Source organism: Convolutriloba macropyga, chromosome 14 (genome assembly GCF_964194025.1).
Source record: "Convolutriloba macropyga chromosome 14, txConMacr16.3, whole genome shotgun sequence".
In the NCBI taxonomy this organism is placed as follows: Eukaryota; Metazoa; Xenacoelomorpha; order Acoela; family Convolutidae; genus Convolutriloba; species Convolutriloba macropyga.
Genome location: NC_134481.1, coordinates 11,131,131 through 11,150,686, shown reverse-complemented (window position 1 = coordinate 11,150,686; position 19,556 = coordinate 11,131,131). Strand labels below are relative to the sequence as shown.

Below are 19,556 nucleotides of genomic sequence, written 5' to 3'. Positions count from 1 at the left end.
TGTCATATTTATTCATTTCCTTGTTTCGTTTTAAGGGAAGCAGATTTTTAACACAAAGTGTTCAAAATCAGACATTTTTACTTTTTGATTGTTTCTTTTGATCTTTTCTGTATTTTCTGGTTGTCAGCAGTTGATTCGAGAAATAATTTTCATAACATTTTTTATCGCAGAACTTATACAGAAATTCACCTTTTCCAACAAATTTTAAATTGCTTGAATTGACTTCATGTACCAACAAGTGCAAAGTGTGAACAAGTTATGAACGTTTGAAGATTTTAAAATTTGTTGAAGATACTAAATGCTTTCTTTCCATTTAAAATACTTATGGTTTAAGCAGGTCTATGCAGTTCCAACAATTGTAAAAAAGCTCAGAACTGCATTCGAACCATCATCTTCTACTTGCAATACTTGCGGGTTAACAATTACAACTACTGGTTTTAAGCTCTTGTGCCTGGCTATCTATTGAATTCCCTTCTCCTGTTTTTTTGGTTAATAAAGTCTTCTCTCTAACCAAATATCTGTTGAACGAATAGTTCTTCTTGTCATGGACAAATCACTTATCTTGTATGCACAAATCTCTTAGAGATCGAATCATTTGTTTATACCATACATTTAACTATATAGGCCTCTGCATTTTTGGGGGAAAATAAACAAAAATTACCTGTCTATAACAAACAACTGGGGTCCTCCTAGACAATTTGTATTTGGAGTGTAATTTGAAGAGTTCGGGTTATCGGTGCTATTGTAACTGTAATGAACGTTCGTTTCTCTCCTGTTGTTTTCAAAATTACTAGCGCTGTTGTTGTTATTGTTGTTGTTAAAATTGCTATTAATGTTTGTTTGAGAACGTATAGAACTGTTTTTGCGTCCGATTGGGGTTTGTGAATTCAAAAACGTATTTGCACTATTATTTGCTCCTTGATAACTGTCGGCTTCCGTTGGCTTGTAACTTGATTGACTAGAATTTGAACTAGAAGTTGTTTTGGTTGATGAGGTTGTTTTTCTGTCCACAGATGAAAAAACATCTGAGCTGCTCGTTTTCGGGTTTGACATCTTTTTCGAATTCACCGCTTGGTGTTTTGGTAATAATGTTCAATTCAATGTGATCAAAATTACAAAAATTGGTTGAAATATTACCCACAAAGCCTGAACTAAATTCGTAACAATTTTCCAAGTTATTTTGGTAACAGCTGTTCGACCTCTGTTGGCTTATATGTTCAAAAAATTTTCGACTCTCAAAATTGATGTTAGATAATTTGTCGCAAATATTTGTCGTATCGTTTCCGCTGCAGTTTCCAAAACATGAATCTGCCTTAAATAAATCTTCATTTCTGACGTCACTTTTGTTCACTGAATAATCATATAATTGGTCAGCGTATTGGGGAGTACAAGTATATGTTCTCAACCCGAAATTGGTTTTGGGTTGCCGGGCTAAAACAGTCATTAATGAAGCCATTTTTGTTTATATATAAATTATATCTGCTTTTTTCGAATTTTTCAGCAAGAAAATGTAAATAAGAAAGTAGTTAGTTTCATCGTGTATAATTTCATTAACATAACCGACATCCTCGGGCAATTTCTAACAACTTTCATCAAATTGAAGTTTTCCTGCAAAATTTTTGTGACGTAACAGCGCTGATATTTTGATGTGAAATAAATGTGTTAAAAGGCTGTTTTGCAAACAAATACTTTTCACAAGTTTGCAGCAAATTTTGCGAAATTATCAGAAAGTTTGAATTCCAAAAACGTAAATTCAGAAAATATAATGCGAAAAATTGAGAAAATATAACAAAAAAATAAATGTTTGACGTTTTGATAATTTGATAAGATAAAAACGTTCAATGAAACGTGAAAAAAATAGAGTGCGTGAATAAAAAAGCATCAAATTACGCAGCTTAGTTAACAAGAACTATTTTTCTGAATCGTGAAAGATTATTTTGTTACTAATTGGTTCTGACATTTCAACCAGTCAATAACGCAGAGTGAACAAACAAAATTACAGGGGGAATTTTCCTTTCCTAGAATCGAATGAAAGTTGATTTTCCAAGTTTAACATTTCAGGAAAAGGAAATAATAGAATTTTAAGGAACGCGGTTTAAACCTGTAGTGCGTGAAAGTAAAAACAAATAAACAGTGAATTCTTTCAACGAAGGCGGAAAATTGTTTCAAAGTTTGTTTTGTAAGAAAACAAAACCCGTTTTTTTAGCAATTGAAAAAGAAAATGGGGAAAAACTGGCATCAAAAGTGTGTACAAGGCTAACGTTTAATTGTTTATTTGTTTGGAAGCGTCGCTTTTCTTTGTTTACTTTAGAAAAGCGTTCCCACTTTTACCGTCAATCAAAAATAAGAGTTTTGGTGTATTTTTGTTCATTTTTTTCACAAAATAAGCTTTCGCGTGGTGCTTTCTGCTTTTTAATCTTGAACTGATGAATTTCTGAGTGAAACAAAATTTAAGTGGAGCGGATATAATACTACAAGTGGTGAAAGTTGAAATAATTCTTGTGGGGTGAGGGGGAGGGGGCTTGGGAAAAAGTAAAATAGCGATAAATTTTGATGAATATGGATAAACTACCACTATTATCAAGCGTGTAGTACTATGAAAGAATATAGATATAGGTATATTGTAATTTTATTGGATAGCTCATTCGTCCGCAATGGTAGAATAGACGGAAGTATTACTATAAAATGTGATCCAAATATTTTTGCTACTATCTATTTTTATCAAAGCGTCTTACGCGTCAACTTGAAAGTGCAAGGAATGAATTCATATACACCCATTGACTCCATTCAGCGGTTGAACTGAGTTGAAAAGAAAAAGAGGGAAAAGTTTGGAAAAGGTAGCGAATAGTAACTTTGGTATCAATTAATTCCAAACTTTTCTTATCATTTTGAGTACTTTTTCTAGTTCACCTGCAATAGCCGTTGATTTTAATTCCAGTTGCGTCCAAAAAAACTTATATTTTTGTTGTTTTTGTTAAAGTATTTGTGGCATTTTTATCGTTTTAGGAAGTATTTGTCTGTTGAAATGGATATAGTGGAATGCATGCGTTCTTACTGTGCATGCTAGTTTTAGAAAAACCTTATAGAAGGGGCTGTTGAAACATAGTGAGAACTTTCATATACGACATTTAAAAGGTTGCAGATTTGCAAAATGCATGCATAATCAACTAATTTTATTATTTTAAAGTTGTCAATTTTAAGCAAATTATAAGTCGATTGGCGCATAACTGCAAAGACTATTTACAATTTGAGATTAAAAATTATAAAGTTCTGAGTTTAAATCTAATTTTCAAATTTTAAAATTAAAATTAACTTTTTTCCGCCTATCAGTTCTAGACGAAATATCATTTTACCAACCATGAAGCTCGTGGTATACACATATGATAATCAACTGTGATAATTTTCTTAACGCGCAACGAAGAACGCTTGAACTTGATTCAGGCATAATTTTTCTCATAATAAAATCGGTTGCTCCAGAATTTTCCACGCTGTATTTTCATATCTCAGAAGTTTTATCTCAAAAACTAAAATAAAAATATGACAAAATTTCGTTACCATATAATTCTGAATCTTGGAAAAAAGGATAAAACAGAGTTCTTTGGTAGTATTTATTGGATAATTCGTTGCAAGGGGAGCGTTGTGCAAAATAGAATTACTTTGCAAGCAAATTTTAGTAGTGTAACTTTTAGAATTTCTTTACTTTAACTGTTTCGCGCAATATTTGAACTCGAGCATATTAGAAGGCAACGATTGAATACATACGGTACTAGCATGGTTGAAATTTCCATCAAAGTCGACATAATAGTAGATTGTAATATTCACTATAGAGACGGTTAAAAAATCATTTATAAAAACAAGGAGGCTCGGTAATGTGCGTTCGCACATTAAGTTCCGACCTCGCGCATCTATATTTTTCACTTAATTGTCTACCAAATGAGATAAAAAAAATTTAACATATCAACAAATTGTTCAACAAACTACTAAAAGAATCAGAAAAATCTACTCTAGAGGGCCTATGAGACCTGTGGCTACCCATAAAATGACTACCAGAAAAGACGGCAATAAAAATCAATTAGTTACAAATATTAAGTACGACAAAAAACTCCTTGCTATTTTTTGAAAACCATTAATAACCAAATTAAAATGACATCAGATAAAACTTATACTAAAAAAATTTACCGGTACTTTTTTAGAACAAAATAAGGGACTTTTCCTCAATGCGTTTATTAAAACATTGCTTTTTTAAAAAAAGAATTAATATCAAACTTATTAGAAACAATAGGCATCAAATGAAATCATTGAGAGAGTCTTTTTTACCTCAATACAGAGCGACTGAGGCCTTTCATTATCCTGAAAATGTCATTCGACTACAAAAAAAGACCGACAAACACAGGCAAAAACAAAAAATTTGCGCAAAAGTTATGCACGAAAACGATGTCCCCCCAATCAATTCAATATTAAGCTGAACACTAAAAACAATAAAAATCTCCGTTTGCATTTTTTGCAGGTGACAACATTTGTAAATCAAATGACGCCCATTATTTTGATACCGCGAAAAGAAAACAAAAACCTATAAAAAAGGGGCAAATATGCAAAAATCACGAAAATTGGTTTTATGAAAACTGGTTGATCCAAGAAGAAAGACCATTTGAGGAAAATAAACCGTTATGAAGAGCAAATTGTATTTCAATAGATAAATAATGTGAATTGTATATAGAGTTGCTTAGCTACAATTTAACAGCAATAAAATTGGCAGATCTCAAAAATCTATCCTTTTTTTATTAAAAACAAATGTTTTCAAAATTCATGGCAATTAAAAAATTTCGACGAAAACAGTAGACATTTTGTCTTGCAACTACTTGGAAAATTGATTGCGACTGTTATTAATGAGACTAAATCATAAGACTATAAAATAACACTAAAAACAAGCTGAACTAATAAATTTCACAAACAACTTTAAGAAACCACAGTTTAGAAGCAGTTAAACTCATATAATAATAACTGCGAGAATATAACATCTTTATTTGCAACTCTTTTGATGATTATAACGTCTTTAGGTAAAACGACTATCACAAAATGACAACAAAAAACCATAAAAACTGAAAAGTATCTAAACTTCACAAAATTCTTCTGAAACAAATTGTCTAAGCCATGAAGACATTATTTAAAACGTTTAATCAACAGAAAAATTATTCTTTGACTGAACAAAACACTAAAAAGAGTTCTAAATAATGAAACTAATTTACGTAAATGATACAACATAGTAGAATACGAAAAAAAACGCAAACCAGAAAAAAAAAGGATAAGTTGAAGAATACTATTAATTTTATTTAGAAATTTAATTCGAAAGTCAAGAAAACCATAAGCTATTTACCGATATCAGCTATTAAGTTCATTTGTTTATCTATAGTTGGCCACTGAGACTTTTAATTAAACAATATTTGGCATATGACAACAAAAGTTAACAACAAATATAGGGCAAAAATAAAAAATCTACCAATTTCTGCAAGAGAACGGTTTCGCAGACCTTCAAACCACATGTTATGAAAACAAAATTTACATTCAGTTTCAAATGTTTTAAAGTTTTTTGAGTAAGATTGTCAAATAAAGTGACAATTTACAAAAGAAAGAAAAACAACAGCAAAATTGGGCAATTATGCACAAAAATCAGAAAATTTTGTATGAAAACTCGTAGTACCAGAAGCAAGAAGACCTTCTGTTCAAACAATCGGCCAAAAAATTAATTTGTATTCTAAAAGGAGGAAAGGTTGAACTGTGCTGACTGAGAATAAGCAAAATGTTGTCTAAAATAATATAAAAAATTGACAAGTTCAAAAACTCACAGAAATTTCCGTAAAACAAATACAATCATTAACATAAGAGACATAAGGTAACAACCGAATGAACATAAAAGGTTCACTTGCACCTCTTGAGACAGAAATTTAGATCTCTGAGTGGTTAAACTTAAAAATCAGACTGCCAAAAGAATAACAATTGAAGGCAAAAGACAAGAATTCAGTTAAACTTTACTAAAACTCTTCCTCAAAGCCATTGAAACCCTTTGGGTCTCTGAAAACAAACTGTATCTACATTTGGCCTCAAATATACATATTTTGGAGTTGTCATTAACGCAGCCGTGAAAAAAAATATGGTCTGTAATTGACATTAAAGAAACAATAGCAAAATATTTTGAAAAATGGCAACATCAAAATAAAAACCAAAAAGTCTCTGATTCTAAGAATCCATGATAATATCGAACCTCTCCCTGAATCTGTCGTGCGCCCAATAAACTGACCAATTGTTCCAAGTTTTTGCGAATTAGACCAATTGTTGAGTGGAATTCTTCAAATATTAAAAAAAAAAACGATGCATTTTGTATAATTATCGATCTAAATCTGCAAAAAACGGAAAAGTTTTAATTCCAGAAGACTTTCATACGGCGCCTAGTTGCAACTAATGCTCTTACTGAGATTAAGGAGTCTTTGTTAAAGTTTCTAGGTCACTATGTCTGGCAAACTTAAACAAAGTGGACCAAAAAGGCATATTTTGTGCCATTTTTGATGAAAAAAGTTTGAATTTTAAAAATTTTATCAAAAATTTTAGCCAAAAAACTTCAACCAAACAATTCAGCAACGCTCTTATATTTCTAACGGTAACAACAACACTTTGCCGTTTAAAATTTCAATTTATTTTGAATTATATTAGCGAAATTGTGCCAAATTTTAGCAAAAATTACTGAGAATGTGAACAAACAAAAACAGTCGAATGTTCACAAAACTCTAAAACCTCGATAACTCCCTGTAAAAAACGAAAATCGAAAAAATCGATATACAATAAACTTGGTGTTTTGGTTTATGATAATTTGCATTTCTGACGAAAAAAGTTACAATTGATAGAAGCAACAACAAATTTTTTTTTATATTTTTTGTGGCAGTTTAACAAATTTTAATGAAACTCATGAAAATCATGAACAAGCAATATGGAATATACTACAAAAAAGCCGACTCTAATTTCTTTCACATTAATTTCTTTTAAGAAACGAATCTTGATGAAACGAACAAGAAAGAGTCATATAAACCAAGCCAATTAAAGAAAATCTTTGTAGCTCAATTATTATGAGGGCCATCTTCTACATCTTCTCAGTACTTTGTGATGGTAAATTGAAACTCAGCTATTCTGAAACCGTTGAAGGAGAGAACATTTGCAATATGCCGCAAAAAAGTTATCACCAAAACCTCATTGCAATCGGGCTCTGGTGATAGAGCGCACTTTAAACTAAATCCCAGAACTTATCTGATGGGAGATACGCAAGAATTAGGGAGTTTTCAGAAGTAGTTAAAAAGACTCGCATGCTGATGTTTTATAAAATATTTTAAGTAAATTCATATGTTCATTCTAAGTAGGGGGTCACATTTTAAACTTGAGCTGATGCTAAGGATTTTCTATTTTGAGAATACCAAAAAAATACCCAAAACGGGTATGCGAATACAATTTTCGAACCAAATTGAACTTGAAAAGACTTTAGATCAACTTTATTGTCATCTCGGCTTTAGCTCAAACCAATTTTGTGCTGCTGGATTTTATCTCGAACCAAATGTTTGCTGCTGGATCTTAGCTTGACTCAAGATTAATGCTCTGATATAATTCGACCGAAAACTGATTTGTCTGGTGTTTACCTCAAAAAATGTTACATCCAAATTTGTTTCTCACCAATACTGATAACTTAGTCTGCAAGTATGCTCCTTCAACTGCTGCAATTCCGAAGAAAAAATAATCAAACAAAATCAGGTGTTTTATAACAAATGTTATACTGAAGAATTTTGGGAAAAAAACGCCCAAACAATGGCGATTTTCAATCATGGCTAGTGAGAAGATCGTTACTGTGGATCGACCTACTTTCATCCAATCAGTCAATTTGGCAGTATAGTACAGCTGCGACAACTGATTTATTTCAAAAATTCAAGAAAAATTTTAACTCTTGTGGCTCTTTTCAAACTTTGTTTTGAATTGAACTGCTCGGAGCAACGCTGTTCAGTCTTGGTTCCTTGATGCTTCAGTGGAAGCAACAAAAACAGAGAAACAAAAAAAACTTTTTAAGAAATCTGAAATTGAAAAATAAGACTTGCGAGCACAGTTTTCCTCAATCCATGGAAAATCCATGCTGGAGTCGACTCATGAAACAATAATTCTCGAAGAATTTAAATAGGAAACTTGCCTGCGTAATTAGAGTAAAAACAATTACTATTTCGTGTGCCAGAATTTTTTGTGCGGGTCATCTTGACAAAATTTACTAGGCAGCCTCGATTTTTGAGTCGGTGCGTCCAACAGGCTTCAAAATGTTATATCACCGAATATTGCACGTTTTTCATAACAGGTTATAGAAATAATCTTTAATGATTTTAGCTGGCGAAAACAAGAAGCAATTATTTCCCAGAGACATGTAAATGGGAATTGAAACTCAAACCCTCTTTCACTCACCCAAAAACAGGTACCCCCGCAAACCCCCCCCCCCCCCACACACACACACACACACACACACACACACCACCACCACCACCACCACCACCACCACCACCACCACCACCAACCACCACCACCGCCCTGTTCTCCTCCACCGTTCTCCTGTCTCCGCCCACCGTACCCCCAATTTTTGTTCAACTCCCGCCACCTGCAAACCTGTCGTTTTCCCGCGAGTACATGCAAGTACCAGTACTCTTCCTTTCTCTCTTCTTTTCATCCTTCGATCGATAAAAATCTGATTCGATCCCAGCATTTTCTCTATTGTTTGTTTGCTCCGCTTGTTTCTGATGCTCATTATCAATGCATTAGCTCAGGTGAGCAAAAGCAATCACTCAATACCCCCCCCCCCTTCTACCCCCGCAATTTATACTATCATAGCTGTTCTCCTATAAACACAGAATAGACCGACCAAAGAAAAACAAACATAAATAAAAAGCATAAACAACCAAACCGCCATAGATATTCTTCTTTCGCTTTCAGCAACTTCTAAAAAAGGGACATATTTTTGTTCAAAGATTGCATAATCTATGTTTTACGTCACGAGAACCTCCCACGCACAGCACAACTTGTCTTTACTTGTAAGCGAAACGTCATTAAAAATTCAAAGTCTAGAAACGGAAGCGAAAAGACAAATGTCCAGGAAATTTATTGATCGACTTTACCGCTATGGAAGCTCAGTTTAGATTCCAGGCATTTAAAAAGTTCTTGATTTTGGCCTCTGTTTATTTTTTGACCGCTGCTGAGATGAATCTTATGGTACATTAAATCTATCTGGCAAAATTTTCAAATTGTTCCCCTATTCTATACCGAGCAGGACACTTTGATTGTAATTTGTTGTACTGGGCTATATAATGTATTAAATGTATAATGTGTTGAATTGAACGCAAGTCAAATTATTTTTTGATACTTTGAAAAACAGGCAAAATTTTCACCAATAATGCTTTTTCGAGACTCAAGCAAATATTTATAATTCGTCTAATTTAAACTTTGTAGCCAAACAATCAATATTTATGTCAGTACATAGTTCTAAACACTAGAAAATCATGAGATCAAATCAAGAAACCACCGTTTGTAAACGTTAGACTAACTGTTCAGTTTTAGTTATACAAAAATGACAATATTCCTTGCGTTTTTCTGTTCGGTACCGTCGGTATGTTTAAACGTAAGAAGCTGTTGATATAATTGGATTCAAGTCAGAAGAAGTTGTTAGAAAATTATTTATGAATTTGATTTCTCATGATCATATCCTGGCTCAGTGAGTGTGAATTAGTTAACCGAAACCCCAACGAGGATCAGCAAGTGTTAAATTTTTAACTTGAAAAACAAACAAAACCTTCCTATTTGTTCAACCAATTTTTTTTTTCAAATCAACTAGAAAAGAAAATCAATCTGTTTTTATTTTTTTTCGAAAAAATTGTCCTGATGAAATATTTTTGATACTCCTGTGATTAGAAAAGTATCAGAACACTTAACTAAATTATAAACAAAAAAATCGAATTTTGTATGAAAACGACAATCTATAGGATTTAAAACCGAACATGCCAAATCTAAGAGACTTATCATACCGAATATGAGAGACCGATTATACCGATATTTTCTCACGTGGACATATCAAACATTTATTGTATCACTTTTGTTCGGTCATCTGGACTAAGGAAAGGATGTTCTGGCATGAAAAACTTGAAACCAATAGATTTAATTTAATTGCCAGCTTAACCTCTCAGCTGTTAATTTTCTTGAGCTGAAGTTGGGTATTTTTCACCAAACAAAAATTTGATATTTCCAATCAGTAATCAATTATAGTGATTTAAAACCGTTTAATTAGAGGAGCAGTATTTTATCAATTGCCATTGCAGTAAGAGAATTTGAATTAATGATATAATGATTTTTTACGTACGAACGTCAATACCTACGAAAAGCAGAAAAACTCAGAAATTTTTTTTTCACAACAACGCAACGTGAATGGCGGTAAGAAAGGAGCGAAAGAAACATGTAGAATAATTAGCTACACTGTGGTCTAAACAAATGTTGCAACTGCAACAAAAATTGATTGAAAATTATACAACACGGTTTTTAGGGCCCTGGTCATCTCATTAAATATATCTGTCTCACCTCGAAGCTCGATAACTTCTCAATGGTGCTGAAAACCCTGTCATAAAATTCATGTTAAACAATACTGCCTCATTAAACATTAATTGGCTACTTTAGGTTCAAACAACGTGAGAGTCTACAAGGTGATATTGAGATATAGCATATGAAAGAGGACGATACTTGTCTCTGCTCAAATTTATGAAAAAAGATGATCAAATATTGCATTAATAATGTTCCAGTGAATACAGACAACACACAAATCTTTCATTTTTGTCGCAAATAAAAGATGTGACAATAGTCAGTTTTTTCTTGCAAAATATTAACACATTTGGAGTTCCGGTAACAAAACAACATTAAATCAGAAAAATGAAAGTTAATAACAATATTCTGTTCCGATAGTTATATATTTTTAACATTGCTTTAACAATATTATTTGTCAAAGCAAACAGCACAGTACGCTCCGCCATAATCTACTCAGAGGCAATGACGTCAAATGTATGTTGATAAATTACTTCAATTTTATTTACCTAAGTCCTCAGCAAAGTTTGTTTCACTTTTGGTCAAAAAATTGAATCAATCTTCATGTTAGTGGTACAGAAGAAGTTTGTCTTTGGATTGAATTATTAGCCCCTAAAACATTTACTTTGCATGATAATAAAAGAGTAAGAAAAAGCAGGTTTTGGAGAAACTGCAGAAAATGAAACACACAAAATCTGGATCAAACAATAACAATGTAACAGAAACCGGGACAGTTTCTGATGTCAGCACTGTAACAACATATAAAAATGATAACCTAACTATAGACAAAGGTTCGTGTTAATTGTGGAGGATTAGGCAAAAAGAACGGATGCAATCTATACAATGACGTTTTTTTTCATTTCACCTATGTTTCGTTAAGCCGTAATTTATATCAGACTCCGCGCACAAAGTGAAAACCAACCACATAAGCAACCACATAGTTTTGAAGCTCAAAAATCTGACAATTGACATGTTTTTCACGTATTTTCACATTTAGAAATATTTAAATTTTCCAAAAAAATTATGCAAAAGTTGAATGTCAGAAAATGTAACATTGTCAAAGAAAGCTCTGTTTTACTACTAGGAACAACTTCAACTCAAACCCCCCTCCTCTCCTCCCCTCCCCTCTCCCACCCCCTCCCCACTGTTCAAGACTTGTTTTGCAATTATATTCAATTTTTTTACTCATTTAATTTTGTTGAATTTGAAAAAAGGTTCAAAAAATGTTGTAAACTGACATAATCATTTAGGCAACTAATGGTGAAAGAAGGATGGAACTTTCTATATAGAAAAATAATTGTGCGAGTACAAAAAAACTTTCAACATAAATTTCTTGACAAATTCACGAACTAAATAGCCCTTAGCCTGCTCAACAAAATCGATGAATATGAATTTTAGCGTTAAAACTGCTCATAAGGAACTTCTAAACAAAGCCTAAGTGATTTAACACCAACCGGAAAATATTAGAAATTTGGTTAATTGGGCAGAAACTAACCGTAAACTGTAAACGGTAGTTTGTGCCAAGAAATTAAGCGGTTGTCAGTTGCTGAAAAAAAAACTATTCGAAACGTTTTGTCACAAATCAATGCTCATTGCCCAATTGGCAAAACCTTAAATAAAGACACTCGAAAGCTTTTTTTCTACACTGGACGGTTTTCTAATAATGTTCCTCGTTTCTCCGCATGACGCAAAAATACCTCTTGGTTATAAATGGTTCAACAAATTTTTTTTTTGTATACACAGGTCCTCTAACCCTCCACCTAAGAAGAGGAATTGAAAACAACATGCTAAGTGAAAGCTCTTGAACGAAATATAGCGCGTAAACTGTAAAAATAGGTTGAAACAATTCATTTCTAAAAGGAAGATTTGAAAATTTTTAATTGCGTGTACTGTATTTCGGCAAGAAGATCACAAAGTAGAGTTATCAAAAGTGGTAACAAAAATACTCAAAGTGTCTTAAGCAGAATTGTTTTTCAAAGTTTAAAATCTATACACTCTGCGCCCATTCTAGAAAAAGAATATTCTTTTCCTCGCATGAAAAAAAAATATAAAATCGGGGAAAAACAATATGTCAAAGGTACCTGCCGGTATTTCCAAATGGTTTTTCAAGTGTAAAACGAAAAAGATGTTTAATAATTACTAAAGGCAAATGGGTGAACCCGAAAAAAACAGCAAAGGAGTTCAGCTTTAAATTATGCTATGTCAATTTTTAACATCAGAGATCTGAAAATCATAAAGAGGGAAAACTGACTAGTCAAAAATACGGATAAGTGTTTTTTTATTTGTGCCTAATTTGGAAGCACCTGCATATTTAAAACTTTAAAAAGTATCTTTTCGTTTAATTTCAAACGTTTTGCCAATAAATACAGTGATCTCTCGTGATTGATTTCAATAAATCAGTGAAATTTTTTGGAGACAATTTGCATGAAAACGAGAACAGTAATATTTTGTCAAAAAGTAGAAAATGCACTAAAGAAAAAGTTTTATTTAACGAACATAAATGTGTGATTGTCATTGAATGCAGCTATGTCGGGCTGAGAACGTTGTACCCATCATGTGTCCTCCATAATCTTAAAAAAAACAGACGTTTCAGAACTGCTGAAAGTATATGTCAAATTTTTTCCAATATTACAAAAGAAAAAAAAACACTTTTTTTCAAATTAAGTGTTTACACAAAAAGCAATCCCTTTTTTGACCGCTTGCCACCAGAATTAACTAATAGTTTATAGTTTTTATTATAAACAGTTCTATCATCACTTCGAACAAGAAATTATTTAATGATCGAATCAAACTTTTTTGATCACACAAAATTTAATCTTGATTTTGTTTGCTAAAACCTTGTCTCTTTTATCTCTATACTCTCAGTTCTTCAAATTATATAATTATATGACATTACTATGATTAGAGACGGCGATTATTGAACTTGAACTGAAAAAAAAACAGTTTTTGAAGATCAACTTTTTCAGCCGCCATTGTTGTTTTAGTTTTCGTGTTTTATGTCGTCTCGCTGTCTCATAAATGCAATTTTAAGACCATGCTAATGTCATTCTTCCAAAGAATAATTTCACTTTTGTCACATAGAACTGTGCATATTAATTTGACATCGTTATCATAAAATGCCAGTGTAGTATTACTACTTAGTGACTATCTGGAATTGTAAAGTGTCACATTAAAGTTTGTAAAATTGCATAACAACGAGAAGTCCCCCACCTTTATGGCCCCAGATCCATTTAGTTGAACAAAATATGCACTGAAGACCTTTCTAGAACCAAAGACCCTCGAACCCATTTTTCATTTTTGGTCTACAAGTTTTTCTATGCAGCTGGAGGGATGGGGTGGCGTAGAGGTTACTAGCTTGATCGGAAAAATCGTCACAAAGACATAATAGCCTAAATCTGAACTCTAGACAAACTTCAAGCAATTTTAGAGCCTTCAAACTCTTTTTGCCACTTTTTAGTAATAGATAATAAGTTATCACATCGATTAATTGCTCATTACTTAATTATAAATTAATAAATGCTCCTTATCTGAAAATAGAAAAAATATATATTTTATTGGACGCCTGGCGTGTGGAACCAGTTTTTTTCCTTCAGTTCAGTTTGTTTGCCTGTTTACTTTAGTTATCCACTCATTTATACATCCTTCGAAAACAAACTTTAAAAAATAAGAACCTCTGAAATCTAAGATAAAATCTTAACATTATGTCAACATTTTTTTTCTGCTGAAATTTTTCTATTTTGCGTTTTCCATGTACGTATAACTCCCAAATTCCCTCGGATCGGAAAAGTAAATAGAGTTTGTTTGTTCACCACTTAGGAAAGAGAGAACCCAGGTTGAAAATGAAGATGGAAAGAACCCGCTGCGTTCTTCCCTTTTTTCTCTCTCAAGCGAGAGGGTATAAATATGCACATAACAGAAATTGATTTACCCAAAAATCGATATTGTCATTTTTACCTCATTTTTCGCTTTCCGTCTGCTAAATCTTACTCAACTTTTCCATAAATAAAACAGAAAATGACAAAGGAAAAATTCTGAGCAGGCAAATCAGTGTGGGATGGATTTTATCCTTTTATCTTTAGAACGGATGTTCTTAATCCGACCTGAGCATTTGAAATAAATGGAGCATAGCATATGGTTACCCACTGAAACGATACATCATGCATATTCTCACGTCACGCAAGATCGTGATGACTCTTGGAAAACATGAAACATCTTGCCAAGATCTTGATAGGCAAAAAATTCTAAGAACACCTTGGTAAGATCTTGGCGAGATCTAATCAAGACTTGTCAAGAAAATTTCTTGTCACAACTTGCTAATATCTTGGTAAATTGTGCCAGATAGAAAAAGAATTTTTGGAGCAAAATGATAAGAAAAAAAAACATTTTTAGATCAAGTGTACGGTTGAAAAGCGGGGCAAAATTGATCAAAAATATCTTTGGACACTCTTTTGAACATAAAGTTATTCAAACCACTATGAACCGAGACAAAACCTAAATATTCATGGAGGGGAGCTAAAAACAATTAAACTAGGTTTTTCAATTTGACTGCCCGCACTCAAACCAGTTTCCAAGAACAGAAAGTAGAATAATCAAAGCTAATATTTTATTGAATTTCTGACAAGGTTAGACGGCGGCTCTTTTTTCTCCTCTTTGGCGCAGTCCCAAAAGTGTCCAATTTTAAAATTTGGGATCTGGGCCAATGAGGAGAAAAAGTGCTGCCGTCTAACATTGTAAAAAAATAAACTAAAATATTAGCTTAGATTATTGTAAATGCTGTTCTTGGAAATCTTCAAAAAATTTTATGATCAGACCATCAAAAACAAACAGGGGGTAAATTGCGTTCAAAATTAAACGGTCGATGACATGTCGATAAACGGTCGATGAACGGTCGTCTGATCATGGCCAAACCAGAACGAGGTAAAGTCTTATAGTGTCCAATTTTTAACGAACCAAAAGCTCATTATGACCAAATTTGAACGAGGAAAAATCTGATCATGGTCAATTTTGAATAAGGGGTGGTCAGATCATGACAAATTTTAAACAAATCAAAATCTAATCATGAAAAATTCCGAAGTCTGATCATGAAACGAAACACGGTCTCATCATAGCCCATGTAGAATGAGCAGTGTCTTTTCATGAGTCGAAATAAAATCTTTTCATAGCCTACTAATGTCGAAAACGGTCTTTTTATGGGCCGAACAAGAAAAGTGATGAAATAGCTAATGCTGTATTGAAAATTTTCTCAAGTAAAGTTGAAGGATTTCACTTTTTTAGACTTTTTGGTTTATGTTTTAGTTTTCTTCTCCTGGGTGTTTGTCTGCGCGCTATTTTTGTCAATATACTGTCTAGTTTGATCTCATTTGAATATATAAACGGTTGAGGCTCTCACTAAAGTCAATACAAAAAATTACAATAGCCCTTTTGATCAAGTGCGGTCTTTGAATGGAAAATTTGGGTCAAAGACTCTATGCAGAGTTTAGACATCTGATAAAAAACCTACATTTCTAGATTTGCAGAAGAATAACTCTTCAACATTCTTCAAAATTAATTCAAAACTTTTTTCACCACATTCACTGCAATTCTTATGAAAAGTTCAACGTTCGAGAATGGTAAATTTTCTTAATATTTGCGGCGAATTTAGAGGTGATTTTTGTTACCGCATTCAGCGCCCAAAACCACAATTTTTATGAAATTTCACAGCATTTATCGCAATGTGTGTTTCAAAGCGCACCCAATGTTCCAGTCGGGGCAAAAATGCACCCAGAAATCTAGAACGAGCCCAAAACAAGCCAAAATTTCATTTGAACGAGGCAAAGTCTGATTAAGGCCAATTTTGAATGCGCTGAAGTCTGATCGTGGGTGATTAACGTCTGGATGGGTCTGATCATACGTAATTATGGTCTGGAACTGTCTGACTATAGGCATTTTTGAACGTCAAACAGAGAAACCTAGTTTCCTTTTTAAGCTCCCCTCGAATGGCTTGAGCATATTTGGAGCCATACCTTATCTTCTTAATTAACTGATTCAACAATTTTTTCTAACTTTTAGTCAGATTTAACTTATCATCAAAAAACTAAACCAAATTGTTTACCATTATGCAAAAAAAACAATCTTACGTCCAATTTACACAGTTATTTACATAAAATTGCAGTGCTAATTAAAAACATTTCTTCTAGCAAGAAATATTGGTCACTTTTTCATAGTGAAGTTCGAAAAACGAGATTATTCGGAAACGCTGAGTCTCTTCCACTGATCATACCTACCGATGAAGATGAAAACATTAGTGAAAGCTACTACTGTTTATCATTGATCATTATCTCAACAAATATTACAAAACTAATTTCAATATATACTTTGCACAAAATAACTTCAAATTTTTCTCAAAAATCCGTGCTGAAAGTTTGTGTTTCTATAAACAAAAGATGTAATCTGTCTCTTTTATTGAATAGCAGCAAAATAGCGGGTTCAAAATAAAAGTTAAATAAAAGTACCTCAGTACTTTTAAAGTATAAATTTTTGCTTTTATGCAACCATTCCTTATTTGACTTTGGAAGAAAATTTTATTTTTGATTGAGTTTTATCTTCTAAAATTAGTGTCACGCTTTACAAAAGAATATAATTCTGTTTAACGGAAGAATAAAAACTGTGTGTTTATGAAAAACTTATCAATTTATATTCAGCAAAATATTTAATGTCAAGAAAAGGCAGTTTTTAAGTAAATTTCTTAAAATCTCTGTACTTATATATAATGAGTTTATATACTTGGGCCCTAGCTACTAAATATTTTCCCGTTATTTGTTAATTGACTTTAGGTTACAATCCCTAGATCCAGCGAAAAAAGAAACTTAGCTCACCTGTTAAAAGTGTTTTTTGTGTCGTATTGTCGAAGGGCGTCTGCTTTGCAATTTTTTAAATGACTTTTTAATGCAAAAATGCGATAACTGCAAATTGCGATTTGCCGCGTAGAAAAACACCCACGCAATGTTGATAGGAAAATCCACCAGCCAACGAATGAACAAATGTTTATCTTCTGGTTTTATCACTTCCTGGGTAAACTTGGTTGTCCAAAAATTAACATGAGGGAGAGAGGAAGAGAGAAAAAACGGGCAAACAGACTTAGAACAGATCAAAGTTGAAAATTCACGTGGGTGCGAATACAAAGCAATTAAGCAAACATTGTTCAGCAAAGAAAAAATAGCAAAGTTGAAAAAGGTTATAACTTGAACTAAGTATGAATTCACGCGTTTATGTGATTTAATCTTTTTATTGATATTGGTAGCTTCGAAAAAAAGCAAAATTGCTTAGCATAAATTTCAAGTTCCTAATTATGCAATTAAAACAGTTCTCGCCATTTTAACCTTGAACAACATTTTTTTAAGTTTTCCATGGGTTCGAGTGGACCACTCGAATCCATGAAAAAAAAACAGGAGAAAGTCTGTGAGACAAAGTTGCGGACAACTATTTGGACGAAAACAAAATAAAATCATAAAAATCACAAAAAATAAAAGACACATAAACGTAACTCCCTAGCTGAGCACTTCTTGAAAAGTTATGTAACCTAAGCAGAGAAAAGGTTTTTTACCGCAAAAATAATTCATAATTTTTCAAGGAACGCTGGGAATTTATGTAAGATGAAAACCAAAATGGCAATGAAATTACAAACGTTTCCAGTGTAAAGGGTTAACTCATGTAATCTCACCGTTGAAAAAAATATGATGCACTACAAACAATCACTATTTTGTGTGGTGTGCTCCAACTTGTAACCTGCCTGTCTCGCAAAACATTTATGGTGATTGAGTTCTTTTTGAAATAAATCGAAACTTGATGTACGTATTAAACTTCGGGTGCAGTGAGTTATCGTTCCAACCTCATTTTTAGTGGGAGAGAAAATATATATTCATCTGGGTTATTCTTTGCTCAGTCAATTTTGACCGATCGATATGATTATCGTAGAGAGTTGTTAGTGGCATCCTTGAGAGCGATAATTTGTGGGTGGTGAGTAGAAATGTTGTTGTCTTTTTTGTTACCTATGGTAGATATGTAATTAAATCTGACTGGTCTTAACTGAAAATATTAAAATCTTTTTGAGTTTTGACAATATTTGTTTTTGGTCTGCTTTTTTCTCACCTAGGCCAACTTCTGACAAGTCCAACTGCCACTTTAAGGATGCAGAAGGTTTTAAATTTTGTTCCTAAAATTATTCCAGATTTTTGGAAAAAGTATTCCCCATTGTTTTTTGTCAGCCTTCAGGGGATGCATTTCTCAAATTAGACTGTGATTCCAATATTTAACTCATCTTACTGACAAGTTTTTTTGTTTACAAACAATTTATCATATTTTTCCGAATCAGGATCTGAATTTGATAATATTCATTTGCGGTGGTGTTAGTTTTGCTATTTTCTCTCTCTTGTGACCTGTGAAGCAATTTTTTTGGTTATCTACAAAATTCGTGGGAAATGGCTAAGATTTTGATTATGATTTTTTTTGTTCGTTTACTCTGACTCCTATATTTTTCAATAAAGTTTTGCCCTTATTCGCAGGTTCCTTTGTTCTCCCTTAATCGCAACTTGTCCGATTTTGCAAAAAAAGAACAATCGTGTATTAGAAAAAATTTTGAGGTTGAATTTTGTTTTAAAGATTGTGACAATAAAATTTTGCAGAAAATGGTGATCTTTCATTTCAGATTTTTTATTGTTTTTTCGGGCACATTTTAAACCATATGATTTGATATCAAGATTTTAGGACCATTGAGATTTTGTATCGAAAAAATTCATCAGAACGATTGACTTATTTCACTCACGATTAAATTCGTGACCATCTAGTTTGGACAGTTTATTTTAAATTTGATCCAAGTTTGCTTTATCAATTTAATATTAAACTCGAGTTCAACGGTCATTTTTTTATTTCTGCAAACACACTTACAAACC

The 19,556-nt window shown here is 32.6% G+C and overlaps 1 protein-coding gene across 9 annotated transcripts in view; it reads right to left on the bottom strand.

Annotated features, from left to right (window-relative positions):
• Nucleotides 1-19,556, bottom strand: part of LOC142353696 (uncharacterized) — a 128,111-nt gene that overhangs the window by 37,535 nt on the left and 71,020 nt on the right. For 7 of the 9 annotated variants that reach the window (XM_075406020.1, XM_075406013.1, XM_075406017.1 and 4 more), the window contains one exon: nucleotides 662-1,431. In XM_075406020.1, the coding sequence (XP_075262135.1) occupies nucleotides 662-1,053 (392 nt within the window). In that variant the 5' untranslated portion in view covers nucleotides 1,054-1,431. Of the gene's footprint in view, nucleotides 1-661; nucleotides 1,432-17,483; nucleotides 17,548-19,556 lie in introns of those variants that run through there. The other 2 variants (XM_075406019.1, XM_075406021.1) reach the window with 2 other exon arrangements.